This window comes from Sparassis crispa (genome assembly GCF_003851025.1).
Source record: "Sparassis crispa DNA, contig_000005F, whole genome shotgun sequence".
Taxonomy (NCBI): domain Eukaryota; kingdom Fungi; phylum Basidiomycota; class Agaricomycetes; order Polyporales; family Sparassidaceae; genus Sparassis; species Sparassis crispa.
This window is the reverse complement of record NW_020939752.1, coordinates 1442919-1470128: the sequence shown is the minus strand read 5'-3', so window position 1 is coordinate 1470128 and position 27210 is coordinate 1442919. Positions and strand designations below refer to the sequence as shown.

Here is a 27210-nt window from a genome sequence, read left to right as displayed (position 1 = left end):
GACACGATGTCGGCAACGGCGTAGGGGGCATCGAACTGTTCGAAATAATCAGCTTGACCCTCCATGTGGTGTGCAATGCTTCTATAGCGTCGTTATTCTGAACGTGATGCGAACATATGGATGATTTAGCCCACCGTCCGTGGAGGACAACGAGCCGTGGGGTTTCTATCGGTGAGAGATATGAGTCGAGCCATAATACCAGCACGACCTGCCTCGCTCCGCCACCTGGTAGTGCAGCTGCGCGCGCAATTGACCGGGAATTTGCCTCAAGGACGCTCATAACCCTCGGCGTTTTGCTTGAAACGTCGGGCATGCATGCTACGTAGCTGTGGCGGACACCGCTGAGACCCAGGAAGACAAAAGATACTCTATGCAGATGTGGTTGAGCATTTTATCCATTCTCAGAGAGCGCCTTCCCCGTGAGTACCCTTGGCGGTCGTTGATTTATAATCGCTAATACTAGGGGGTCTATCGCAGAATACAGCCGGTGATATCGAGTTGCGGATGCTGCGCTGCACAGTATCACCGAAGGTCTGATAACGCGCGCATCAATGTACGGTCAACGTACGGCCATCGTACGGCCTGACCGAATTCAGAGAGTTAGTCGTAATGGGAAGCTTAAACCTCCCTTACGTTAAGGTGCTCGAAGTATTCGCTCGTATAAAGCGTATAGCTCGAAACCGCCATGCTTAGGAGCTTCTTCCGAGTGTCTCTCCCCGCCTTCGTCTGAAATACTATCTTCCCATTTTCGTCTCCCTTACAATGAGCTCCACAGGTATAGCCTCATCGCCTCCGATGATTTGTTCATTTACTCAGGCTTATCGTTGCAGCTAACATTGGCCGATCTTCCCAGAGCAATCCATACGGATATGTTCCAACGGAATGGATATGCATCGTGTTCATTGCACTCTTTGCCGTCTCTACTTGTGTGTACCACTCCCTGTCCAATTCATCTAGCCAATAAAATTGACCATTGGCCACAGTTATACATGTGCTACAAGCCTTACACTATCGTTTGTGGTGGCTATTCGCTACGCCCTGTCTATGCGGAGCATTGGAAATTCTTGGTTGGGTCGGCAGGTTGTGGTCTTCTCAGGACCACCTTTCGCTAACGCCGTACATTATCCAGTAAGCGTTCTATCTGGACTGTGTGATCCGACGACATCTCACTTAAGCTCAGGATGTCTTCAACAATTATCGCGCCAACGCCTTTGATAGCGGCTAATTTCGTTATACTCGGAGAGATTATTCGTCGACTTGGGTCATGTTACAGTCGCTTGAGTGCCCGGTGGTGTAAGTACATTTTTGTGAAATCTGCTATCGAACATAACACTGATTTTATATGACTGTAGATTCACGTGTTTTCGTTAGCTGCGTATGTTGTGCACCCTCTTGTCATACTTAAATCGTGCTCATATTCTTTATCTAGGACGTCGTTGCTCTAATCGCACAGGCCGCGGGCGGCGCTACTGCTGCGATGGCTGTGGAAGACAATAGTAACCCTGCGGATGTGAGGCCTCAAACATCCTGACTACCGATTTGCAGTATTGAATATCTTGCAGGGTGGTCATGTCATGCTGGGAGGCATTGTCTTCCAGATGGGTTCGTCTCAAACCTTGAATAAATTCTATCTGCATGGCTGATGATGCGCTTTGCTCTAGCTGCTATCACACTGTACATGATACTGGCGACAGAGTTCATCCTGCGCTTTCACTACAAGAAGCCCTTGCGGAAGGACGACTCCGCCGGAGAGCACAGCTTCGACTCTAAAACGAAGTTCATGCTTCTCGGGCTCGCGATCACGAATGTGTTCATCTATATTCGGCACGTCCACGTCTTGTCTTCACTGTCGCTTCATTCTCACGACGGTTCCCGCTTTCTAGGTCTGTGTACAGAACAATTGTAAATATTTATCCCGCTCGATCGATAGACATGTCCTGACGAATATTTTGATAGGAATTGGTAGACGGCTGGGATGGAACGATCATACAGACGCAGGTTTACTTCAGTGCGTTCTACCTTGCCACTCATCCTTGACTCGCAACTCAAATATTGTCATGTTTCAACAGACGTCTTTGACGCCGCCATGATCACTGTTGCCATGTATGTGCTCAATGCCATGCATCCGGGACGCCTCCTGGGTCCCGCGGAGACGTGGAAGGCCGCCATTGCGCCGACGAAGGAGATCAAGATTCCCCGGCCAGAGTCGACGGATTCCCAACTCCTGCTAGTGTAAGAGTACATTCACTATCCGGTTGTAATTGTCATGGGGTCCAGACGTGTCCACCGTTTTGTTGCCGGCACGTAGCCTCAGACTAGATGATAACTCGGAGACGGGTCACTTGGACACTGCGCCGCCGTCGTATTATACCCTCGGTAGTACAAACGTATTGAATTTGATGATCCATCACACTACGGTTTCCCATAAGTTAGGCTGCGACGACGATGGAGCTAAATTCGGTATAAGCGAGCCTCGATCACCGGACTGGGCACGCCCAAGTATCAGGATAAGCTGGAGAGGAGCTAGTCCTCGATGACGATAACGTCGCCTTCCACAGCTCTGGTGGACCCGCCCGCCCGGGACGTCCGCGCTCGTCTCTTCCGCGCAGGCCGACTGCCCTCTGCGTCATCGTCCACGAACACAATCTCGTCGTTGTCTGCACTGCGCTTGCGCTTGTTCGCGGAGCGCGTGCTCCGCATGCGAGATGCAGACGTGGGATGCGTGTCGTCGTCCGAGTCGTCGATGGTGATCGTTTCCTCCATGGTGCCCCCCAGCGTGGCGGACACATTAGCTCTGCGTGGCACTGAGGATGAGCCTATGGCGGCAGAGGGATCAGCTCTGCCTTTGCCTTTAACGCGAGTTATGGGAGAGACTGCAGGCAGTGGAGTTGGCGGACACGCGTAGAGCTCTGTCCATTGTCGGGCGGTACTGTCGTGCTGTTTGCGATTGCGCATATACTCGTTTGCTATAGAGGGTACTGCGCGAAATCCGTCAGATTACTGAAAGCTCGCCCGACTGAGTGTCCGCACCTAGTGGGTCCTCTGGAAAAGGCATCGTAGATTAGAAGGGGAAAATCATAGATAATTGGAAATGACGAACTGGGGTTCGGATCCGTAAGGAGTGAGGAAAGAGATAAAATGACCTTGAACAGTGAGAGGGCCGGAGACCAGTTATGCTTGAGGATATCGATGCAGATGTTGCCTCGATCATTGATGTTCATGTGATAAATCCTGAATCACGATGAGCTGCCACACAGTAGAACCAGCGACATGTATGCGACCTACCGGGTACGGAAGGTGACCTTGGGCGCGGAGAACCTGCAAGGGATACGGTCAACGGGCGCCATAGGCGCGGGGGAGACACGTGTGCGCACGGATAGTCTGTGGCGAGGACGATGTCAACATGGAAAAGGCCGCCCTCGTACACGCTCCCTTCTGGCCCGGGGATGGTCGCGGACCAGTTGAAGAGACTATCGCTGGAGGGCGTGAGGGAGATTGCGCCGAGATCTTCACGCTTGAGGTCCGCGATTTCGCGGTGAATACGCTTGAGCGTCGTCTAGCAGAAGAATTCAGATTAAAAACGCGTGGCGAATATAATCGAATGCCTACGGCGCTGGTGAGGGGAGCCATGGGGTGCGGCGACTGAAGCTGGCAGGTCGGCGGATGCAGCGGACTGTGGCGAAGGATTGGTATAAGGCATGTCCACGTTTGGCCAGATGGTGTTAAGAGACTGCTTACGTAACACGCATCTGGGCTGACTCGGCCATAAGACTCGAATGATCTCCTTCTCTTCGTCTCTCCCTAAGTCTCTCCAGAACACTCTGCGACACTGCGACTTCAAACCCTACAATGATCCCCCGAATATCGCAGAAGGACTAATTCTCAATGTTCGGAGAGCCAGTATCTGACAGTCTCCGCGCACGCAGCCCGTGGGATCCCTTTCTCCCTACCCCGCCCACCGACTCGCCCCCCGAAGCGATCAAATGCCTCCGGAATGGTATCCCCAAGTTGGTTCCAGAGGTGGAGGAGGTACGTATATACATATCTGAGGCACCTATTATTCTCACCCTTCGCAGGGAAATATCGAGTACAAGCTCAAGCTGACCAACATATCTGCCGCCCGCTTCGCCCGCCTGGTCACCCAGCTCAAGTGGCGTCTACTCGAGGGTGGAGGCCAAGCCTATTACGAACTCGGTGTCGCCGATTCTGGCGCGCTCATCGGCCTCTCGCGCGCCGACCTGGAAGAGTCCCTCGAAACACTCGAGATGATGGCGGGCGAAATCGGAGCCTCCGTCATCGTCGTGAAAGAGATTGAGGTCCCACCGATAATGGTTGCGCTAGCCGACGAAAGCACAGGGTATCTCGACCCCGCTACGGGCGACTGGACTGGGAAGATGCGCAAGAAAGTCGCTGTCCTTACAGACGAGGGCACCACGGAGGCCGACACGGAGCTCTCCACCACGGACGTGACTGACTCGGATGAGCCTCCTTCCCTCTCGAATCCCAGCACCCCGGCGGACCCTGCGTACGCTGCGCCCGTTCCATGCTATACCAGCATATATTCCCAGTGCCGGTCTGTGTCTAATCCTGACCGCCCGACGGCGCAGTCCTCCCCTTCTATCGCACCCATAGACGACGATCTGGCATTGTTTTCTATGGAGCCGGAGCCCGCGTTCAGCGTTGACGCTGACGACGATGTCTCGGACTCGGACGTGGGTCCTTCCCCGTTCTTGGTGGACCTAGAGATTGCGTCGGTCTACAAGCCGCGACCCGTGCGTGTGCGCACGCATACTTCTGTGGTTAGTGTGTCATCGCCGCTTCACGCTTCTGCGTACAGCAGCCACGGGAAGCGTCACAAATTCAAGGAGAAGGAGAAGAAGCACCAACCCTGGCGTTCACAACCTCCTCAAAGCGACGGCGCTCTTTGTGGGAATGTCGTGAGGGAGGAGATACCGAATACACCGGAGTCGAAAGCGGCGAAGCGGCGTCTAATGCGTGACCGTAGAAGAGAGGAGAGGAAAGTGCTCGTCGGGGAATCGGAGGTGGACAATGAGTTTATGCAGGTCGTCGCCATCAAGGAGACGGTATCTGTCGCTTTGCAGAGCGAGGTTCTCGAGGACGGAGACCTGACCATAGCAGCAACAGAAGCCGTTATATCTGTAGCGGCTATTGGGAAAGAGGACGACAAGGATACCGCAGAGCTGGTCTCGGGGTTGGATGCGCTTCACGTCGCAGTCCAGACTTCCACCGCTATTGTGGACCATGTTGCGAAAGCTGGAGATGGTGAGGAGGTGCCCGAAGAGAAAGAGCTGGAGCCGCGGTTGATCGTCGAGGCACTGGTCGTGCGTAAGTCGTCGATCGAGGAGGCATTTCTTGACTTTGGCGGATTTTCTCTCGTGGCAAATACCCTGTAGTGAAACTGTAGTACTAGTGCTCATAGTGCTCGCGAAATTATTGTACCCTGTAGGTGAAGCTGTAGTATAGTGCTCGTGAAATTATTATTCGTATTTGCTTGCAATTATGTGCGATCAAATATCGAGGTACTACTACTAGCTATCACGGGAGATTAATATTGCGTACGAGAAGTCGGTGAGACTTCCTTCAGGCACCGGCGAGAGTCACGTGTTAATATTCGATCGCTGTGAGGCACAGCAACTCTCACCCACTCGTCCTCCTCCCTCTCTCCGTTCCACCTCGTCGTCTCCCGCGCCCGTCAGTGCTCTCCACATCGTCCTGCTGCTAACCTTCTTCCTGTAAACAAGCTTTCCCCTGCTCGATACCGCTGCTTGCCTCTGACCTGTACACTTATCTCCCACTGGCGCCCTGGGGACCTAGCGGGCTGACGGCAAGACTTCTGGATTCTTACCTATCGTCTGAACTATAATCGTGCTTTCCATTGCTTTCGTCAGCAATTTCTTGCTCCTTGTATTCCATATCTTTCCCCGTCCTGCTGCGCTTTCCTACACCCTACGACGTCCCGACGAACACCCTTGTATTATGAAATGTCCGCGGAGGTCGACGACGTAGAAGAGGAACTGCGTTACTGCACGTCCTCCATCCAGATCGATTTTGACGGCGAGAAATCCATCCGTGAGCTTTCCTCCCATCACCCAGCGTGCGATCCTCCTCACCCTCCATCAGGAAGCGTCATCACGTATGATTCCGAGCACTCCATTCCATCTCGCCCATCCTCAGTGATCCACGAGTATTTTGATCCCAACTATGATACTACCGCTACGTGGATAGGCTCGTATTCGCATTTTTTTACTCTGCGGCGATCCTGAAACTCGTTCCCCTCAGAGGACGATTCCCCCTACCCCGAGGTCCGCTCAGCAGTCGCTAACTTCGATGACCCGAACATGCCTGTTGCGACGCTCCGATCATGGTTGTTCGGGATAATGTGGGCGATTCTCCTCCCAGGTATCAACCAGTTCTACTACTTTCGATATCCCTCCTTGACCGTCACCGGGGTGAGCCCAATTCGCTACATCTTTCCCCCACTTCACGGATCGTCCTCAAGTAGTTTCGCTTAGATTGTCGCGCAACTGTTGACGTTTCCCCTCGGCCGGTTGTGGGCGCGTTTTGTACCACGGATAAAGGTGTTTGGGTTATCCCTCAATCCCGGGCCGTTCAATATCAAGGAGCATGTGAGTATTGTTGCTCCATTGCAGCTATATAGCTGGATGTCGACTTGTCCAGGTTTTGGTCACTATCATGGCAGGTGTTGCGGCCCAAACCGCGTATGCTGTGCGTACATTCGGCGGAATTTATTTCTGGCCTCTGAATGACGCATTCGGTTGTAGACCGACGTCGTTGCTGTTCAGAGAGTCTGGTATCACCAACGTCCGAACTTCATCTGTAAGTCTATGCATTTTTTTGGTCGAGTGCTAAAGATAGATGTTGAACTCGTTGGGAACTGAGATCAATGGATGTTGGTAATATCAACGCAGGTGATTTTTCCACCTTGCTAAGGTCCGGGCCAACCTTCTTATCTCGTTTGTTGTCAGCTTATTGGTTTCTCTGTCGGAGGCCTAGCACGCCGAATGGTACGTTTTAGAGTGTACTACCAGCGACTGCTAATTCTCACCGCGTAATGGTAGCTCGTCGAACCGCCATCAATGAGTGTGTCCTATATCGTTCAGCGTACGCTCTCCAACTAAGATGAGCTAGTCTGGCCAAATACTCTGGTCTCTTGCGCGCTATTCAACACTCTGCATTCCCAATCTTACGCCGGTATTGGTGGACGTGATGGGATCAGTCGGGAGCGCTTCTTCGCGTACGCGTTCATCACCGCCATGCTGTGGTGTAAGTGGCCGCTTCGTTGACTGGTGTCTGGTGCTTATATCGGCGGGTTTTCAGACCTCTTTCCTGGATATTTGTTCCAAGCATTGAGGTGATTATTCTAACGTACCCACGGTTACTCGTTTCTCACTACAATTTCGAAGTACATTTACCTGGGTAAGTCGAATAAAATATCAGATGAGACCTAAGCGTCATAACAAGGCTGCAGGGATGCTGGATTGCCCCCAACAACCGCGTGAGTACTTGCTCCGGGTTGTGCACGGAACTTTACTGAGTAGAGTGCTCCCAGACTGTCAACACGCTATTTGGGTAAGGAAGACCGAGAATGTTGTATGTTGTAGGCAATTGACTTCGTGACAGATATCACAGCGGCCTTGGATTCTCTCTCCTTACATTCGACTGGAATCAAATTTCTTTCATCGGTAGCCCACTTGCGACACCTTGTAGGTTTCCCATGGCTTTGTCCGTTTAATCTTGATCCAACGCATATCCTGCAAAGGGTGGGCAGAGGCGAATATTATTGCTGGATTTCTATTTTTCTACTGTACGTGTGGTCTTTCACTTGATTGTTCCTTCGATCTGAATTGCGACTAAAGGGTTTTTGGCACCCATCCTATATGTGCGTGTCTGCCTTTCTGCATACTATTAGGGAATGTCCTCATCCCAAGGCAGTTTTGCAATGTTTGGTACAGCCAGTATATGCCGTGCGTTAATTACCATGCGACCTGAACATCTCCTGACCATGCGGACAGAATATCGTCTCTATCGCCATACGACAATCAAGGTAGGATATTTTTTTCTTTACTATCTCGTCCATACTGTCACGTCACCGCTATTAGGCAACACGTACAATCTCACTCGAGTACTCAACGCCGACTCCACGTTCAACGTGACCAGCTATGGATCGTACAGCCCGCTGTACCTCCCGTGAGTACATCCTGTTCATTCGATTGCGATATTTGATGCTAGTGAGTTCACAGGATGAACTACGCGATCGCTTACGGGTTGTCGTTCGCGTCTATCACTGCGCTGATTGTGCATTCCGTCCTGTATTTCGGACGGCCCATCGCAGCCCAGCTACGACGTCGGGCGTCAGATCAGACGGATATCCATCAACGGTTGATGTCTGTATACAGCAAAGGTGCGCTTAGCCATGGGTCTGCCTGGTGTGCTGACTGATGCCTGGCCTGCACTTTCGTAGTGCCGGAGTGGTGGTGCGTGTTCTCGTCCTTCTGGTTGTTGTTCTCACCCTTGAGCGTGACTAGGTATGCATGTATACTGTGTAAGTGATGGACGGTCAGTTCATACGAGGAGGATACCTGATGTATATTCTCCAGTGGTCACATTTCTGTTCGGCTGCCTGTGCATCAAACTTTGGCCAACTGAGATGACTATCTGGGCGTTTGTCATCGCACTGCTGATCGCTCTGGTATGCCTACCAAATTCTAAATGAGTTGTTGTTCATCTGGATCCAGGTGTACATTGTTCCAATAGGTAAGTATTTGCAGAATTTTTTACTCGGATTGACTGATTCGCTTGCTTAATACAACAGGGATGATTCAAGCCGTGACGAACCAGCAGCTAGGAATAAAGTAAGTTGACTGTCGGGATGCATACCAGTAGCAGTAACATTTTACCCCTCAGTGTCATTTCGGAGCTTATCATCGGCTACATGCTTCCTGGACGACCTATCGCACTTATGATGTGCGTCGCCGGATTTTATCTCTGGTATTTCGTAGTAATTGACTGGACGATAGGTTCAAGGTTAATTCCTTTTCAAGCCAATCTTGAGCACAGCTAATATTTGAGTTGTGTTCAAGACATGGGCCTATATCACGATGGCGCAGGGTGGGCGGAAAACAAGTGAATCTCAGCGTCGATTTGTTAACATTTTCTACAGCAATGATCTTCACCGCTGATATGAAACTTGGCCACTACATGAAGATACCCCCACGATCCATGTTCTGGGCTCAGGTCTTCAATTTCTCCCGCCACTAAGGCTGCATCTTTCTGACCAGTCACGTAGGTCGTCGCCACGATTGTCGCGGGAACTGTGCAACTGGGAGTCCAATCATGGTAGGCTTCTACTTCTCGCATTTGGCTCCGCTTATCATTTTTGTGTCAGGATGTTTACGAATATACCGTGACCGAATTTACATACCTCATGAAGTACGAAGTACTGACTCCGCTTTAGGGATTTATGTTTACAAGCGCAGCACGAGATGTGAGCCGTCCTTTGTGCTCCCTGTCAACACCTCGCTGACTTGTCCAGGACGGGATTTACATGTCCAAACACCGAGGTTCGCCGCGTCCTCCTCTGCACATACTGTTCTGACAAGCACTCTGCAGGTTTTCGGTACCGCTTCTGTAGTTGTAAGCATTCTCCAGTTAGGACGTGCCTTATGATAGTGACGCAGCACAGTGGGGAGTGATCGGCCCGTCTCGACAATTTTCTCGAGGTCGATTATATCAGTGAGTACCATGCATCGCTCCATGTCCAATCCGTATTGACGATGCACTGTACAGTCGTGCGTATATTGTTCGTTAATGCTTGCCTCAGCTTACGGGAATGTGCAGCATTATTGTATTTCTTCATCGTTGGCGCTGCTTGTCCCCTCATTGTGTGGGGATTCAGTTTCAAATACCCCAATTCCTTCCTAAATTATGTCAAGTAAGTGATGAATACCTGTATGTTTCTGACGCAGTATCCTGATTGTACTTGGTAGCTTCCCGTGAGTTTCTGCGGAGGAAGGGACTTCCGGGTGATTGACCGACTTCGCAGCCTTATTTTTGCAGGTCTCGGTGTGGCACCCCCGGCGACTGCTGTCAATTACGTTCCGTGGGCCATCATTGGGTTCATCTTCCAGTACGTTGTTAGAAGAAGATACTTTCCCTTTTGGGCAAAGTACAACTGTGAGTGTCGCGCGTCTTGCCGTGCCGTCAATATCCTCACGTTCTGTGCATCAGATGTACTGTCTGCAGCACTCGATGCAGGAACAACCGTGTCGACGGTTCTTGTGTTCTTCTGGCGCGCACATACTATCTCCGAGCAGCGGAAACACACTAATGCGCTGTCACAGCTTACAATATCCTGATAACGGGAATATCGGACTGACCACCATCCAGCAGTGGTGGGGAAACACCGTTTTCAAGAACACTGCAGACTGGAACAGTTCAGCGCTCAGACCGCTGCTGGGCGACGAAAGGTTCGGGTGCGTGCTCTGTACCGCCCACCTTGGGGCGCAGCTGATGTGCATTTTACAGACTTGAGGAGTGGTAGATCGATCTGTTGTATCGTTACAATGTTGTATGTATAAGTTAGAGTAGACCGGTGTTGATCTAAGCTTTTGGGTTGAAGCACGCGATCAGATATTGGAGTCTCTCAAATGGGAATGGGAGAGGGAGTGGAGGGGGCCGCCCCTGTCGGTCATTGTGCTCGACGCCCTCCACTAAGGGGTGCAGCTCATTGGCCGTCGGCCTGGTGCCGTGCCGATCCATCAGCTCCGCGCAGACGTAATTGCCTGCCAGTCATCTGCTACTCTGTAGCGCGGCAGCATGGAACCTCGCCCTTAACTGCGCTGAAGAGGTGTTGTCGGGGGTCCTCGCGATAGCCACCACAAGCCCTCTCTCACTTGACGGTGTTGAATACGATGGAGAGCGTGAGGCATTGTTGAAGGATGGTGCCGCTGACGAAGGGGGGTTGGCAACATCCGATTTTGGAAGGTCCTATGCGTCTTGTTCTCCAGGCTCCTGAGTCTCCCAAGTCTCCGGTAGACTTGCGAGATCGTCCATTTCACGTACGTCCTCCACGAATTGAAGGTGTATAAACACGGACGGGTCATTTTCAGCGGTAGGTTCACCTCAGGCAGCACAGTAATATTGCGGTCAGCTCCGAACTGTATACGGCATCACACCCGTACTAGTATTGCCATGTATAGGACCTGCGAGACGGCGACGAGAAAGAGGAATGTGATGCGCCTTGATCGCTGTGACGGGTTATTGACCGGCGCAGCAGTTGCAGATGCATCTGGAAGTACCATTGACCGAAGTGAACGCAGCTGGAAGCGTCAGTGCGATGATGGTAAGGCGAGAGGTGAAGTGGTGAGTTTGCGTAAGGTTATTGGCAGACATTACTCACAAGGAAGAATGCCGTCGCGAGGAAGGTGTAAATGAATACCGCGGTATATAGAGTCAATCCGAAGTTTAAGAGACTTGCGATCAAGGTGACAATGACGCTGGAGAGGAAAGCCCACCGTCAGAGGGGTCTCTGAGTTATATCCTGACAAATACTCGCACCCTACAAACTTATAGCCGCCGTAGGACATGAGATCAAGCAACTGATCGGATAGACCACCCTGCAGACGAAGAAGTCTGTTCAGAATCGATGTAACATTTAGCACATCATTGGGCTAACCTGTATATTTAAAAAGTAGCAGCCTAGCTTCATGAATATGAAGTCAAGAAGTACGACCGCTATAGCTTTCGACGCAGTGATACCAAGAATCTCTGGATGAAAGCGCGAGTTCAAGCCCGAATGCAGCGCAGCGAGGAGGATGTAAGTCACAAGGGCCATGACTGACGGCCGGTGAGTTTCAGCGCGTGCGAGCGTGAGCAAGACACCTGAACATACGAGGGATGTATAGGTCGGGCGAATTGATATCATCTCGGGGAGGTTGCCAATCTGACTGGCCGTTTTCTGTTCGACGCACGCGACGCGACCACGGCTTGTGCCTCCAGGGAAAGAGCAGAAGCTGCAATTTCTTTATGACGTACGAATTAGAGACATTGAAATGGTGCTTTAGCACGGTGATTGGAATGAGTCCTCCCAGCTGTCAAAAGTAGAGGTAAGCACGTTGGAGTATGCGGGAACGGTGAGACCTGGTCACATTTCTCTGAACGTAGTCCTGACCAGCAGCGACAGCGTTCTGACCTAGTTGCATTCCAAATTGAGCTGTAGCATCATTCAAACCCCATGCTGAGAAATCGACTGGGACACTCATGTGAGGGTGTGGTTGGCCGTGAACAGACTGGTGCCGAGGGGGTGAGCTCATGGGCCGGTAGTGAGGCGTGGAGGCAACATAGCCTGACGGGGAGCGACCGCTAGGACCCGACGGCGGCATCGGCTGAGCATACTGCTGTTGTACCGGAGGCGAGCTGGTGTAGCGTTGGTAGCCCTGGGGCGAGGCAGGTGTAGATGGCGGCTCGGGAATGTAGGCGGGGTGCGTTGGAACTGGATGCTGCAACGGGGGAGGGCTTCTACTGTTAGAGTAGTAAGACATGTGGGTGGGGCAGAAATGTGGGCAACGACGAGGAGGTGATGGAGGCCGACGAGGAGGATGTGGAGGACGTGTCGGACGGCGTGCACGACGTGTCGGACACGTGACACAACAGGGCCAAACAGCGAGAGAGTGGCTAAACTATGCGCTGGCGGGGAGCTGGCATGTCCTTAGTGTCGAGCGTGGTCATGTCCTCCTACTCCGTAAAAGTCACAGAAACTCCCGCAATAAAAAATGCGCCCCTCATCGGCCTCGCTGAGGGTTGCGGGTATTTTAACAACCTCCATCTCGCAGGTCTCCTCCTCGTCGTTCCCTGGGTCGTTAAACGGCTCTTACCTGTCGTAAACCGCGGCGGCTTCAAGACGTACCTCTTCCTCGTCTTGGTACTAGGTGTCCCCATCACGATTGCATATTGGACCATCGTGAGCTTGTACGGGCCTCGCAAGAACCAGAAAATTCAGCTGCCTGGCAAGAACTTGGAGGAATACATCATCATTCACGACGAGGAGTTGAAGACCAAGTACCATGGCAAGGAGAAGATCCCCATGCAGATATTCCACGACGCGTATTTTGACAAGAAGATTGATTTTAACGGCAAGTCGCGTATTTGGCATGACATAACGCGTCGCTCACTGTGCCATCAAGGTGCTGATGTTCTCGATATCATGGAACAACGACATGACTGGGCCAAGATGAACTTCACTCCTGAGCTTTTCAAATATGTATTTACGCAGATGCTTCCGGAAGTCATCATGCACTCCAGGAGCCAGGATGAGGAGCAAGTCCGTGACCATTATGACCGTGCGTTCGTCTAGTTACAATCCATGATTCGCATCTCTCACGTCGTGCAGGTGGTGATGACTTTTATGAATGGTTCGCTAATCTATGTCGCTGCCGTTGACGCGCTCACTGCTGACGTCGAGGCAGGTTCCTTGGTCCTCGTATGGTGTATACATCTGGGATCGTCAACGACCTAACGAATGAGGAGTCGCTCGAACAACTACAGGACAACAAGCTGACGGTGGTTTGCGAGAAGGTGGTTCCTTTTACATTCTCGTGGTCTGACAAGCTTACTAATGTGATAATAGCTCAACCTCCAACCGAGCGATCGTCTGCTTGACGTTGGCTGCGGTTGGGGTACCCTCTGTGCGTTCGCGGCCAAAAACTATGGATGTGAGGCCATTGGTATCACGCTCGGGAAGAATCAGACCAAGTTTGGCAATGAACGCATCAAGTCGAATGTGAGGAAGAACTGACTGTTTGTACTCGACGATTGACTCCCCTTTCCTCAGGGTTGTGACCCTTCGAAAGCCAAGATTCTTTGTATGGACTACAGAGACATTCCTGGCGGCAAAAGCGGCTACACAAAAATCGTCAGTCTAGAGATGGCCGAGGTATAGCGCTCGTTGTGTTCCAGTGTAGCGCTCCCGCTGATTGTTACTGGTTTCGCTTGATAGCACGTAGGCATTCGACGTTATGGCGCATTCCTAAGACAGATGTACGACCTCCTCGATGATGATGGTATCTTCGTCCTCCAGGTTGCTGGTCTCCGCCCACACTGGCAGTATGAAGATCTCATTTGGTATGCACTCCGTTTCACTATTACCAGCGTCCGTGTTTGCCTCATGCAATGTATCGTGCAGGGGTCTCTTCATGAACAAGTATATCTTCCCTGGAGCAGATGCATCTTGCTCGCTTGGCTGGGTCATTAGCCAAGTTGAAGCGGCTGGTTTCGAGGTAAAGAATATCGATGTTCTGGGCGTGCACTACAGTGCGACGCTCTGGCGGTGGTATAAGAACTGGGTCACCAACAAGGAGAGTATTGTCGCGACGTATGGAGAGCGGTAAGTCACCATATCCGCTAGTCAATCCGTCAAGGCCGATTGAAATCATGTTGTAGATGGTACCGTATCTGGGTGTTCTTCTTGGCTTACTCAACCATCATTAGCCGGTGAGTAGATGCCCTGTGTGTGGAGCGCAGTGCATGATTCTAATAATCTAATACCTAGCAACGGAGGATCATCTGTTTTCCAGCTGACGCTGCACAAAAACCTGAATGCCTACCCGAGGATTCTGGGGGTCACTAACCACACTTCTATCCATGTGGACTCCCAGCGGGAGATTACGTGCGTGTCTCGTTGGAGTTCCTGATTGTTTGCTGACCATGTTGTAGACCTATCGTCTAAGTTTCGGGTCATTCTGAGTGCCTTCGGAATCTACAGTGCTGGAGATGCTTTCGGCAATACTAAGTTAGCGTGATACCCAGAATTAGATGCTGTTGTTGTCTCCTATGTAGGAGGGTGCGCCGACTGAACGGTCAGGCATAGTAGTCTGAAACGCAAAATCTATAGAAGTCGTATGTAAACCGCGTTACGGAAAGTCACCCAAATATACAGTCGTGGAGACGCGACCGTTGTCCAGCAGTCCAGCGCTTATTGAGTGCTCTGCAGATAGTGTTGTTGGCGAAACCTCGCCACCTCGCCTCGCCGGCACGGCAAATGGCGATCGCCAGGCCGGCGAGCTCCCTCCTGCTGGCGAAACTTGGCGAAACTCACGCCATGTGACGGTTAGGTGATGCAGCCGCCCCTCTTTTTGAGCCTCCAATTCCTACATATGGAATTTCAGCACTCATACTTCCAAATCAGTCCAGTTCACCTATGCCCTGTGACTGTGACATGGTCTGATGTTCCTCAAATTTATACAGCTGGATTATATCTGGAGCCGGAAGGTACATCTGAGCGAGGACTAGGAGGCTTCTATATACATAGCTGAGGCAGGGACTGCAAAAATGTAGGAACATCAGTTTCTTATGTTGTCTCTAGGCCTGTAGATACCCCAGACATAGGTATAGTGAAAATTTCAGTGTTTCTGCAGTTTTGCCACTCTCGCCAGCCCTCGCCATGCCTGGCTGCTTGAGTTTCGCCTCGCCGGCGCTTGGCGAGGCCTTCCGGGAGTTTTGCCCACGACACTATCTGCAGATTCAATCACCCGCGAACATTTTAGGTTTCTCCGTTCAGCATTTCCGCTTGGACGATGATCATGGTGCTATCATAGAATGATAGTACTGTCTCCATCGCATTGTCCAGCTTTCCGATAGCGATGCTTCGATGGGTGCCGCGTGTAACATCGCGGGTGCTGCCTCAGGTGGGGTCTTCGCCGAGCTGTCACCGTGTGCAGTGGTTCCGCGAACAGCACACAAACGCAGCTCAAGCAAATGCGCTGAAGCGCTTTGACTCTCAACCAATTCTTCAGCACGTCAAGCGGAAGGTGCAGGAGCGGAATAAGCTGCAGTCAGAGGTACGCTCCAGTTGAACGATATGCAGTCGTTAGAGATGTTGGCTAAACTGGGCTCTGTGCTATATAGGTGTCCGATGATTTCTCCAGTGCTGGTGACGTGCAACGGGCGAGGCAGGTCAAAGAACTGGAGTCCTTTGTAGCTGCATGGGATAACTGGGAGCAGACAAGGCAGGTGGGTGTATGTGCCGCGTTCATCGACAATGTTCTGACACGCAATCCTCGTGTATCAGTCATTGGAGGAGACTTTGACTTTGCTCAATGACCCTGACCCTGCGATGCGTGCCCTGGCCGTGGAGGAGCACGGCGTGCTAACGGACGAGCTATCTACACTCCTCGAGACAACATTCCCCGCCCTTCTCGTGCCTGCCTCACACACCGCACACATGTCTGCGCTAATTGAGCTCAAGGCGGGCGTAGGTGGCTCAGAAGCTATGCTCTTCCTTGCGGAGGTGGTGCAGATGTATATCGGGTTGGCGAGCGTCATGAGCTGGAAGGCAGCAGTCCTGAGCAGTAATGTCACCGAGGGCGGTGGCATCAGAGATGCCATCATGGAGGTGAAGGGCGAGAAGGCCTATGATTTTCTGCGGTGGGAGAGCGGCGTGCATCGCGTGCAGCGCGTGCCTGCTACGGAGGCGAGCGGGCGGGTGCATACGAGCACGGTTGCTGTCGTGGTACGTCTGTGGGTGTCTGTACTGTTTGTTACTCACGTTCGTAGGTTCTACCTCTGTCTGAAGAGACAGACCAGCATTCAGGCGGGAACGACCTCTTCTCGATGGATGATATCAAGATTGAAGTGATGCGTGCAAGAGGCGCTGGCGGTCAGGTTCGATAAACATTGCTGCTCATAGCGTTTCGCGTAGTGATTGATCTGGCTTTCAGCACGTAAACAAAACCGAATCGGCGGTTCGTTTGACACATATTCCTACTGGAATCACGGTGTCCATGCAGGATGAGCGTAGTCAACACCAGGTGCGTTGGACCCACGATACTCTAGTTTTCTCCAACTGGTCTGTGCACGTCGTCCAGAACAAGCGTCGGGCGTTTCAAGTATTGCGAGCGCGTTTGATGGACCGTCGAATGAGCCAGGAGGTCATCGATCGGCGAGACACCCGTCGGAATCTAGTTCGCAGCGCGGACAGGAGCGAGAAGATCAGGACGTACAACTACGCTCAGGTAGGTACTTGGTTTGGGCTTGACTGTGATCGTATGGCTGGTAACGGATTGCATGCTCTAGGATCGGGTCACAGACCATCGGTTGGGCCTTTCTGTGATGAACCTCGGATCAGTCATGGAGGGGCGTGGATTAGAGGGTATTCTGCTGGCTCTGCAGAAGAAACGTGCGGAAGAAATGTTGCAGGATGTTCTGGCAGAGTCGTAAGTTGGGTGAGAGCAGTCCGACTGTATTACTGTACTCTTAATTAGTTACTGTAAGTAGGTGACCCTGATATGCAAACTTTTGCGAACTGCATCACCGTTACTCACCACCTCATCGCTTTGCCTTGCGCTTTTACACCTGCATTCTGTAGCATCTGTAATACTTAAATCCAAGAGCATGTATTTTTTCTGTCTTCGAGCATCCTTTAAAAATCTGGGGAGGCTGTCTGCAACACGGAGCCACAATGTCACATTTTGTCACACTGCCGAATCAATCTCCGAACGGCATGCGATCATCGGCACACGTTATTGACAATCCAAACTGAGCTTGAAAATGTCACGCCTGCGCAGGACCGAAACTGCTGTCAGAATTGTTTGGAGGCAGCCATCTTGCCAGTTCTCTCGAAACCTTTACTGTAGTATTGTAGCGGTTATGAAATAGTTCTCCTGATTTTCTGAGGAAAGACGAGGGACAGAACGAGCCGCGGAAGAAAAGTTCGCACTACTGGGTTAGTTCGCATATCAGGGTCACCGATAGTACTGCTGGATCGGGTGCATTTCCACGCGACTTGAAACCATCTTGGCGCCGGCTGCTCCTTGCCATCGACGAGTTACAGAGTACCGTCTGCATGCGTTCATGTCATGTCCTGGAACACTATCCCCCAGTTCCTGTCCTTTGTAGCTAACCTCGACCCGGACGACGATGAGCCTACCGGTCCCCCCCCAGGATCCCCACCAACATGTACGCTGACCACTCGCAAAACGTCCGCTCTGCTCTGATTCAATCTCATACCTCAAGTGAAGTATGAAGGTCCCTGGTTCATCACCCAGATCATCTTCTCCACTACCATTGGTTTGCTGTCCTTTCTTATCTTCTCATACTCTCGCACAAGGTGGCCCTTGGTCTTTGCTCCTCGGACAAAACTGACAGGTATGTCTGTCGCATACCTTTGCGCTCGCCGTTCGGGCCACTGAATGACCACATTAGGGTTCTCTCCTCATGAGGCGCATGCGCACCAGGCTTTTTTTGGGTGGATTCTCCCTACCATTCGAACATCTGAGTTTACTGTGCTTCAGATAGTCGGTCTCGATGCTGCCGTGGTGCGTTTTGACACGAAGTTCATGTCGCGTTGATCACTAATTCCATTGTAGCTCCTCAATTTCTTTAAGATGTCCTTCTACTTCTTCTCTGTATGCTCTGTCTTTGCTGTACTTGTCCTCATGCCTATCAACTTGAAGGTTTGCTTGTTTCTCTGAGCAACAATGAAGGCACACTAACTCTGGAACAGAACAACATCGACATTGGTGATGGCCACGATGACGAAGACGGTTGGAACTCTGCCTCACCTTTAGATCCACAGCCTCCACACGACTGGCTCGACCTCATCAGCGACGCCAACTCTTACCTGTCCGTTCACCTGCTGTTCACATATCTCTTCACCATCTTTGCTCTGTATTTCGTCTACCAGAACTACAAACGCTTCATTCGCGCTCGCCAGCTGTTCTCGCTTGAGCTCGTGCACTCGATACCCGCTCGTACAGTCATGGTCACACATATTCCTCCGCATCTCCGTGGCGAGCGAACCTTAGCTGAATATTTCGAGAACATGGGTCTGACCGTTGAGGGTGTCACCATCTGCAGAGAGGTGGGGTCGCTGAAGAAGTTATTGGACCTGAGGACAGCAGCTCTTTTCCGCTTGGAAGCTGCTTGGGTTAAGTACGTTGGAAACCCGTGCGTTGCAGAGCTTGGTCGTCCTGCGGAAGAGGATACAGGACGATTAGTCGACGTAGATGATGCGTCGGTGGAAGCTCAACCGGAGCAACTTGTGGTACCTAGCCGCAAACGGCCCACACTTCGCGTTGGCTGGTTTAAACGGAGGGTCGACGCCATCGATCACTTGGAGACCCAGTTCAAAGCCGCGGATGATATGGTTCAGAAGCGCAGGAGGACTGGTAAATTCAAAGCTACGCATGTGGCGTTTGTGACGTTTGAGAAGATGTCCAGTGCTGTGCGTCGTGTTCACTTTCACCGTATAACTTGATAACTGATGCGGGATTATTAGCAAATAGCGGCGCAGACTGCCCATGCTCCAAATCGCTCCGAGTGCATAACACATTTTGCGCCTGAACCACGTGACATTGTGTGGTCGAATATCAGCCATTCGCCTACCTCACTGCGAGTAAGGGATTGGATCGTGCGGGGCTCTATGGGACTTCTCCTCTTTTTCTGGGTCATTCCCATCACCGGTCTCGCAAGTTTGATGAGTTACAAGGAAATTAAGAAAGCCATGCCCTGGTTGGGGCAATTGATTGATGCCAATCAACAAATACGGGCCATCGTGCAGAATTCGCTACCTTCCGTCGCCATGATTATGCTCAACGCTCTGCTACCCTTTTTGCTGGAAGGTATGCCCTTGCAGACACTACCCACATACTGACGGATGCTGATGCGCGATGGGCAGCACTTACCTATGTCCAAGGATTTCCTGCTCGCAGTCTCGTTGAATACTCTCTACTCAAGAAGTATATTCTAACGTTGTTTTCCATCCACTAACTGACATTTGCATGCGCAGATATTTCCTCTTTCTATTGATCAATGTTGTCTTCATATTCCTTTTGGCCAGCACTTATTGGCAACTTGTCAGGGATCTGGCGAGCTCTCCGGCCAAAGGTATTGAGAAGTTAGCTGATGCGTTAGCAGCCGGTCAAGCCAGGTGGGTTCTCTTTTATCAGTAGCATGCTAGGGACCCAGGGCTGATTGTTTTGTAGGCACTTCTTCTTGTCATATGTCATTCTGCAAGGTGACAGATGCAATTTTGGCGGTGGGTTACCTCGCTGATCCATTACAGGTCTCGGCATCATGCCTTTGCAACTGCTCAATCTAGGAGTACTCGTTCCACGGGTGCTCTATCGTTTGCTGATCACTCGGACGCCTCGAGGCAGGGCATTCAGCTATCTGTTGCCATGAAGCGCATTGACGTTCTTTGAGTAGACTTCGCTGAGCTGAACGCCCCTCCAACGATCAACTATGGTGTCGTTTATCCTCAAGCGATCCTGATCTTCGTTATCACATTGCTCTACAGTGTCATTCAACCTCTCATTCTCGTATTTGGCGCCTTCTACTTCGGTGTCGCCTATGTGGTATACAAGTATAAGTTGCTCTTCGGTGCGTGTGTCGTACTCAGGTTATAGACTTCGCATTCATCTTGCATGTGGGCAGTATTCTACAAGCCTTACGAATCGCAAGGACAAGCGTGGCCTATCACATTTGCTCGGCTGATATGGGGCGTAGTCATCTTTATAGTCTTCATGACAGGCATCTTCATCCTGAAGAAGTCATTCGTGCTGGCTACTCTCCTGGCTCCCCTCCTTGCTGGGACCCTGCTCTGGTCTTGGAATACCTATAAGATTTTTCGCCCACTTAGCAAGTACGTGAGCTTGAGCTCCGTCTTCGAGGTCCAAAGAGGAGAAGATTCAGCCGAGGTCGTACGGCTGCGGGCAGGACATCCTGTCAGTTGGTCTCAGAGGTACCTGGTTGTTGATGTTCAACCCAAGATCGTGAGCTCACTCTGTGCAGTAATCTGAATCGCAGACGCTACGCTCAGAACGAAGAAATACTGTATGTCGCGCCTGAGGACGATCGAACCGACTACGTACGTTCCTATGAGATCTCGAGTATCATGACTGGTCCTGACGTGCTCTTTCAGTCTCAACCCCCAATGGCAAACTGGTACAGCGGTGTATTAAAGTACGTAGAAATTTCATTGTTACATTAGTGTGCTGACGCTCTTCCAGCACAGGGAAAAGGAGGTACGGGCATCCAGCGGTCAACGGCGTGCTTCCTTTTCCTTGGCTTCCCATGAGACATGGACAAAAAGTCGCGGACGGCAGTCGCACAGCTTCAGACAATCCAAGTGTAGCCGTTGTGCTTACCTTGCGGAGGAAGTTCAGTGTGCTGCGCAAGGATGACCCCCAAACCGATCGTAGGAATGACCCAATCAACCGGAGTGCGGGCGATGCTGGGGAAGGCGTGCTTCAGTACGGACAGCAGACATCCGTGGATGAGATGACCCAGAATCCGTGGCTAGAAAGGGAGCAGCGACGATATCCAGTGCGCACGCCTGCGATGACGCGTAGGCTGAGCTTTGATCAAGGCTCCGGCGTCATCGTTCTGCCTGAAGGCGAAGACTGGTTGGAAGAAGATGCTACTGATTCGGATGAAGATCATGGTCTTCCGGCCGTGCTCGCAGATTCGCAACAATCACATCCATCGCGTCAAGCGAGCGACGACCAACAATCTGCTACGTTACCGGCAAGGCGGTATAGCACATATTATCACCACCCGGAACGACGTCGACAAACATATGCACGAGTGGGATAGCAACAATGCAGAGTAGGGCTTCTCAATTCTTGTGCTCGTATACTTAGGGCTCCGAATCGTACCGTACAGTACGAATACGACCAGTACGTAAACAGATACGAGCCGTATAGTATACGGCCGGCAATACCCGATTACGATACGCATACGATACGGGATGACCAGTATCGTTTCAGTATACGTACGCGATGCGCTCGTATATACGGGCCACGTTCAAGCCGATGCAGCAGCTCAGAGCTCAACATTCACTCAACAACTGTGCATGGTGCGTAGCCTTCGAATGAGGAGTTCATTTGTTGTGTATCCATTTATCGTACAACGTGGCAATTTCACGATTTTAATCCTCACGGAGCCGGCACGCGCTGACACTGTATGTCCGCTCTCTGATGTGCAAATTTGCTGAAGATCCAATGCATGCTGCAGTGAGTAGAGTGGCTAATGAGAGTGCCCAACTTTACAGCTGAGTAGGAGGACTCCGAAATGTTTGACAGTATGATTGCACCACTTTCCAACCGGTGGATTTCTTGACTATTTGTGGCATGTTCGCCACCCATTGGATTGCATGACGGAGTTCGCGGGAGTGTTGCCAGGTCCTCCGACCGTGTCTCAGGTACCAATTCGTACGAGTGCTGAAACATATAATGGTCAATGAGTCTCTTCCCCGACTTGCGCTCACCCTTTCTTAACCATGAGTGGCTCCTCTCACCCCGGTGCAAATGGTGGGCCATATTCTCATTGACTGCATGTCTGTGCTGAAGCCTTTACAGATGGCAGGAGTTACAACCTGAGGACGGCTTTGTTCACTGGCTTTCCTCCATATCCAGTGACTAATCCTCAAGCCCCTGCAGTGAGATTCCTCGATGATGCCACTTCATTCGAGGCTGATCGACCTCCACAGTGTAGCTCAGCTCCAGCATCTCATGCTGCCGATGCACTGCTAACGCTTTCCGGAGGCCAACCATATGCACCCGACCATGGATCTTGGACGACTATTCCCCGCCATGCAAGGTCACCATTGAACAGGGCAACAGCCACCGGTGGAGCTTCCAGCAGTGTTGCACACTCAGTGCCATCGGCAGATTCTAATCGTTACAGTGAACTCCTCCGTCATCACGATACCGACTCTGACCTTGAGGGCTCTGAGTTCACGGGATCCGACGAAGAGGAGAGTGATGATGAGGATGTTTCCGGGATAATCAGTAATGATGAAGTTTGTCCGTTTACCATCCTCGTTGGATGTCTCTGACCAGCATGCATGATTACATTTGTCAGGTTGCTTTCAACCTGCCCCGCATGACGACTTCGAAGAAACACGAACGCCGCGCTGCACAGCAAGCACAAGACGTCATCAATCAACACTTACCTGCCCGGAAACGAAAGAGGAAGATGAAGGATTCCACTAGTCGGAAGAGCTCTTCAAAGTCGAAACGGGCACGCACGGACACAGCTCCTGTCGTGGATGGACCACTCGCATCGGTGTCGCACACACCTGCACAAACCTCATCGTCCATCCATGTGTCATCTGCACATGATAACCCAAATGTTGCATCGTCATCCACAGTGAATGAAGACCAAGTACGCAACTGTAATGGAAAGCAAAGGAAGACCAAGGTGTGCACATTGTGAAGGAGCCTTTGTGATCATTAACTGATTGCTGTTGGCTCATTCCATGTTCAGAAACCTCCGTCACCGATTTACATGTTCTACCGAGAGATCAAAGAGAACCATAAGCTTCACTTTCCGAATTGGAAGCCAGCTGACAAGCTATATATGTGTCTGCACGGTCACAACAAAGTGCTGAGGATTTCGGAGGGTATGAACGGCTCAACGACTGGACTGAAGAATCACCTGAAGGCTGCTGATGAAAGCATGTACAAGCTATACCAGATTCTTGAGAAGAAGCGTGCACTTGGGCAGAAGCCAACAGCACAAGAGATCTTGGTCGCGCGTGCTGAAATGCCATTGCAGAGTCTTGGCTATAATGTTGACCAGCCGGACGAGGTATCACAGGCCGCGACTGCTACCGGTGACTCCAATCGACTCGCGGTATGTGACAGGTTGCATCGTATGGACCTAATTCTCAACCCAGATTAGGAGCCATTTGACCAAGCAACGTGGGAGCGTCTTGTCTCAGAGTGGGTCGCAGCATGTGACCAACCGTTTGATGCTGTTGAAGCGCCCGAATATGTTCGTATGGTGCAGTACGCAAGCCGCGTTGGTGATCACCTCAAGGTGCCGTGTGGAGACACAATCAAGAAGCGTATCATGGAGATGGGGGATAACGTTATCTCAGACATTAAAGCAATGCTCTCGGTACGTGATCCAGATCATCTTCTAGTCCTCTGCCTGACATTGAAGTACTCTGGCAAGGCTGTGGAGGGGAAATTTACCTTGGCCCTTGACTGCTGGACTTCCAGCAATCAATGGGCTTTCATGTGTATTATCCTCACTTTTGTGACGGAATCTTGGGACATAGGTAATGTCATATTCAGTAATTTGTTGTTGTTTGATGCTCTCAACTAATGGCATGCACGCTTAACTCAGAGGAGGTCATGATAGACTTTCGAGAGATCATTGGGGAACACTCCGGTGAAAATCTCGCCGAGGCCGTCTGGCAAACCATAGAGCTCTACGGACTTAAAGGTCGGGTAAGTGGACTGGCTACACTCTCAGTCAGTTCCTGATGATCAACTCAGATTCAAGCCGTGGTTGCTGACAATGCATCAAATAACGATACAATGGTGGAAGCACTTGAACGTTGCTTCAAGGCTGAGAACATCCCCTTCCACGCTTCCCACGCACGAATGAGATGTGTACCACACACGATCCATTTAGCTGCCCTAGAAGTAAGTACTATAGCACATTGTAGCTTACCTCCACACTCACAAATGACATTGTGTAGCTTCTACAAGCAATTGGCGGCTTCTCGTCAACTAACAACCATGAACAATCTCGCGGCAAATATCAGGCAACTCCTGATAACTACCAGGAAGCGCTTCAAGAGCCTCTGACAACCGAGGCGGATAATCTTTTGTCACAGGCAAATGACTCCGTGAACTGCAACAATGCGCACGCTGACGATGATGTACCCGGTCGTATCCTCTCGGCACTCGATAAGGTCAGTTGTGGGTCGTTCAATTCATCCTCTGCTAACAAGGTTTTTGCATCAGCTTCGCAAAGTTGTTCGTGTAGTGCGATCAAGTCCACAACGGAAGCGGCAGTGGCTTGATGAAGTCAATTTATCATTGCGAAGATTGGAAGATGCTTTTGACAAGGCTGAAGAGGCGCTGATGCTCATCTTAGACGTCAGGACACGTTGGTCCTCAACACACCAAATGCTCCGTACGTCTGTCTCGTATAGATCTGGGCTAGTTCATGACTCATACTGATCGGTGAATCTCACTCGCAGGTCGTGCGCTCGAGTACAAGGAAGAAATCCGGTTGTTCATAGCCAAGCGAGTCGATCTGCGTCATCTCGAGCTAGATGAGCTGAAGTGGGGAGCGATCAAGCTTGTTTGTCAATGGCTGTTGATGTTCCGGCAGGCGACAGAACAGATGTCATCATCAAAGGAGGTTACCTTGTCATCGGTGCACACAATCTTCCACGGGCTTCAGGAACACCTCAAGAATGCCCTCCGCAAGTTGCCGCCTGATTCCCCACCTCAGCTACGAGATGGGCTTCTCAGAGCTTACAAGAAGCTCTCGGATTATCACAGTCACTTTGACGAGAGCCCATATTACATCTGGGCATGCCGTAAGTCCAGTTTACTTGTGTGTAAAGGTCGGTTGCTGAATTATTATGCTAGCAGTTCTCGATCCAAGAATTAACTATGAGGGTCTCAAAGCCGAAGCAGCTATGGATGCAAACCCTCAGAGTCGCGACGAGTACCTCAAACACATCAAAGACGCGAAGGCGGAGCTCAAGACGTACTATCTCAACCACTATCATTCATCCTCATGTGAAAATGGTGCAGCCGCAGCGTTGTCCAGCTCCATTGGCGGCAAGGACCAGACACCAGCAAACTTCAATTTTTTTGCTCCTTATGCTCCTCCAGTGGATAGGGCACCCTCGGAAGAACTTGACGAGTACTTGAAGTTGAAGAATCTCGGCTTTGGTAACCGTGTCTCTCACCCTTTGCGCTGGTGGAAAGAGCACCAGGATCTCTACCCCAGTCTCTCGCGATTGGCGCGTGATATTCTGACAATCCCAGGTGAATATTTAGCACTTTCTTTTCGCGAGTCGAATGTTTGCTTAAACTCGCTGAAAATGTAGGTTCTGCTGTCGCAGTGGAGTGTGCGTTTTCATCTGGCCGCGACACTGTCTCCTTACGGCGTGCAAGCCTCAAACCAGCGACGATCCGGAAGCTCATGCTTGTCAAGCACAAGTTAATGCTTGCGAGACGACAGCTCAAGCGGGCCTTGGAAGAACAACTACTATTCCTATAGTTAGCACTGTTGTCCTGTTCCTAGTACTAAGCTGGAGACCGTACATACGCTCGTAAACCGTATACGTGCAGATACGCTAGTTTCGTATACGGTTGATCCCGTAATTTTTCCGTATTCGTACGGTTCGTACAGTATTTCTCACGTAATTTACGACCGTAACCGTATACTGTACGATCGGAGCCCTACGTATACTGTCGATAGGTCGGATTCAATTGGCGCCCTACAGGCGCTTGGTCACATCACACCCATCTCCGTCTCCGTCGGCCTGGACATACTATCATGGAGGGGGAGTTACCGATCTTTGAGCGCTCGGGCTTCTTTTGTATTCCGGGATGCTTTGTCTTCATTTCTACATGGGCAGATGTATGCACTTCCACATTACATTTTGCAAATTTTTTACATGTTCTCGTGGTGAGGAGGGAGAGACGGCAAGATGCCGGTGGTGGGTGTTGACGGGGGGTGGTGTTGCTAATTTTGTCACACAGATGTCACGCTCATCTCGCGGACGGAGCGCTCACGAGGCTGCCATATCGGGCTATACGTCATCACGCTATCGGGAGTGTTACAAAATGCAGGCTGAAGCATGTCTGATTGCCCAAAACACTTATCGGGATGGTGGAACACAGTGCTGTAGCACATATTGCTATCACCCAAACATCACTTGGGTCAGTCATTCTCAGTATCAAGAGAGATCTTTGATATTAGTACACCTACCATAGTTGCAAACATGGTATTTGACGTCTCATTCAGCAATCCTGGAATGCCTGAACCCCTGGCTTGGTAGAACACATCTACTGGTGTATAGTATCGTCCTACAATTTTATCTGATTTATTTATTGAGTGTGGAAGCAGCGACAGCAGTGTTGCCGATTTTTTGGATTTCGCAACTCCCCCCACGTAATAGTATGGGAGCCCCCGGAGCAGTCTTGTGAGTAAGTATTACTGCTTTTGACTTGTAGGTAACGGTGATGCTTCCGCATGCCCAGTCCGATTCCCTGCTTAAGTTGAGGTGGAATGTATTTCGAATGAAAGCAACGCACTTCAGGGGCATATGGTGTACAAAGCGAATAATATATGAAAAAATATGAAATACAATGATGTGATGAAAATAAACTACATATTAAATAAATGAGGAAT

The 27210-nt window shown here is 50.9% G+C and overlaps 9 protein-coding genes across 9 annotated transcripts; 7 read left to right on the top strand and 2 right to left on the bottom strand.

Moving 5' to 3' along the window:
* Positions 1 to 762: 762 nt before the first annotated feature.
* On the top strand, positions 763 to 2236 carry SCP_0605030 (Sphingoid long-chain base transporter RSB1; the record flags this gene model as incomplete). The annotated part of the gene is made up of 11 exons (XM_027759636.1): positions 763 to 775; positions 831 to 926; positions 984 to 1128; positions 1181 to 1293; positions 1353 to 1375; positions 1430 to 1510; positions 1563 to 1602; positions 1662 to 1824; positions 1884 to 1902; positions 1957 to 2008; positions 2070 to 2236. 11 exons carry the CDS (start codon positions 763 to 765, stop codon positions 2234 to 2236), a joined length of 912 nt encoding a protein of 303 aa, XP_027615437.1.
* A 287-nt stretch (positions 2237 to 2523) lies between these two features.
* On the bottom strand, positions 2524 to 3630 carry SCP_0605020 (Ubiquitin-conjugating enzyme E2-16 kDa; the record flags this gene model as incomplete). Its single annotated transcript, XM_027759635.1, has 6 exons — positions 2524 to 2978; positions 3031 to 3042; positions 3101 to 3231; positions 3286 to 3318; positions 3375 to 3556; positions 3610 to 3630. 6 exons carry the CDS (start codon positions 3628 to 3630, stop codon positions 2524 to 2526), a joined length of 834 nt encoding a protein of 277 aa, XP_027615436.1.
* A 255-nt stretch (positions 3631 to 3885) lies between these two features.
* On the top strand, positions 3886 to 5414 carry SCP_0605010 (hypothetical protein; the record flags this gene model as incomplete). Its single annotated transcript, XM_027759634.1, has 2 exons — positions 3886 to 4029; positions 4077 to 5414. 2 exons carry the CDS (start codon positions 3886 to 3888, stop codon positions 5412 to 5414), a joined length of 1482 nt encoding a protein of 493 aa, XP_027615435.1.
* A 588-nt stretch (positions 5415 to 6002) lies between these two features.
* Positions 6003 to 10582, top strand: SCP_0605000 (Glutathione transporter 1; the record flags this gene model as incomplete). The annotated part of the gene is made up of 43 exons (XM_027759633.1): positions 6003 to 6090; positions 6142 to 6246; positions 6301 to 6470; positions 6534 to 6647; positions 6700 to 6747; positions 6804 to 6858; positions 6922 to 6950; positions 7008 to 7046; positions 7101 to 7122; positions 7171 to 7305; positions 7360 to 7393; positions 7446 to 7458; positions 7511 to 7537; positions 7592 to 7611; positions 7663 to 7745; positions 7802 to 7846; positions 7899 to 7921; positions 7975 to 8006; positions 8055 to 8086; positions 8142 to 8229; positions 8283 to 8443; positions 8504 to 8516; positions 8568 to 8584; positions 8640 to 8731; positions 8778 to 8796; positions 8855 to 8894; positions 8947 to 9006; positions 9060 to 9066; positions 9123 to 9150; positions 9203 to 9276; positions 9329 to 9378; positions 9428 to 9445; positions 9497 to 9526; positions 9575 to 9602; positions 9652 to 9675; positions 9725 to 9774; positions 9829 to 9830; positions 9880 to 9973; positions 10029 to 10034; positions 10085 to 10215; positions 10270 to 10330; positions 10383 to 10514; positions 10567 to 10582. The coding sequence occupies 43 exons, from the start codon at positions 6003 to 6005 to the stop codon at positions 10580 to 10582; spliced, it is 2355 nt and encodes a 784-aa protein (XP_027615434.1).
* Positions 10583 to 11419: 837 nt separating this feature from the next.
* Positions 11420 to 12581, bottom strand: SCP_0604990 (Protein transport protein; the record flags this gene model as incomplete). The annotated part of the gene is made up of 5 exons (XM_027759632.1): positions 11420 to 11537; positions 11599 to 11657; positions 11717 to 11877; positions 11933 to 12131; positions 12189 to 12581. The coding sequence occupies 5 exons, from the start codon at positions 12579 to 12581 to the stop codon at positions 11420 to 11422; spliced, it is 930 nt and encodes a 309-aa protein (XP_027615433.1).
* Positions 12582 to 12766: 185 nt separating this feature from the next.
* On the top strand, positions 12767 to 14764 carry SCP_0604980 (Sphingolipid C9-methyltransferase 2; the record flags this gene model as incomplete). Its single annotated transcript, XM_027759631.1, has 11 exons — positions 12767 to 13172; positions 13224 to 13379; positions 13430 to 13451; positions 13506 to 13614; positions 13667 to 13819; positions 13871 to 13972; positions 14036 to 14160; positions 14222 to 14422; positions 14479 to 14529; positions 14588 to 14704; positions 14752 to 14764. 11 exons carry the CDS (start codon positions 12767 to 12769, stop codon positions 14762 to 14764), a joined length of 1455 nt encoding a protein of 484 aa, XP_027615432.1.
* A 913-nt stretch (positions 14765 to 15677) lies between these two features.
* On the top strand, positions 15678 to 17253 carry SCP_0604970 (Putative peptide chain release factor 1; the record flags this gene model as incomplete). Its single annotated transcript, XM_027759630.1, has 7 exons — positions 15678 to 15875; positions 15943 to 16047; positions 16106 to 16546; positions 16591 to 16698; positions 16755 to 16844; positions 16902 to 17048; positions 17110 to 17253. The coding sequence occupies 7 exons, from the start codon at positions 15678 to 15680 to the stop codon at positions 17251 to 17253; spliced, it is 1233 nt and encodes a 410-aa protein (XP_027615431.1).
* Positions 17254 to 17891: 638 nt separating this feature from the next.
* Positions 17892 to 21630, top strand: SCP_0604960 (Calcium permeable stress-gated cation channel 1; the record flags this gene model as incomplete). The annotated part of the gene is made up of 15 exons (XM_027759629.1): positions 17892 to 17991; positions 18049 to 18180; positions 18238 to 18350; positions 18402 to 18488; positions 18539 to 19258; positions 19313 to 19655; positions 19712 to 19772; positions 19823 to 19963; positions 20019 to 20050; positions 20099 to 20188; positions 20242 to 20415; positions 20470 to 20776; positions 20827 to 20902; positions 20957 to 20997; positions 21045 to 21630. The coding sequence occupies 15 exons, from the start codon at positions 17892 to 17894 to the stop codon at positions 21628 to 21630; spliced, it is 3003 nt and encodes a 1000-aa protein (XP_027615430.1).
* Positions 21631 to 22315: 685 nt separating this feature from the next.
* SCP_0604950 (hypothetical protein) lies at positions 22316 to 26073 on the top strand (the record flags this gene model as incomplete). Its single annotated transcript, XM_027759628.1, has 13 exons — positions 22316 to 22346; positions 22395 to 22474; positions 22526 to 22837; positions 22900 to 23238; positions 23305 to 23673; positions 23722 to 24103; positions 24172 to 24275; positions 24324 to 24473; positions 24530 to 24745; positions 24798 to 24969; positions 25037 to 25381; positions 25434 to 25838; positions 25901 to 26073. The coding sequence occupies 13 exons, from the start codon at positions 22316 to 22318 to the stop codon at positions 26071 to 26073; spliced, it is 3078 nt and encodes a 1025-aa protein (XP_027615429.1).
* Positions 26074 to 27210: the final 1137 nt, after the last annotated feature.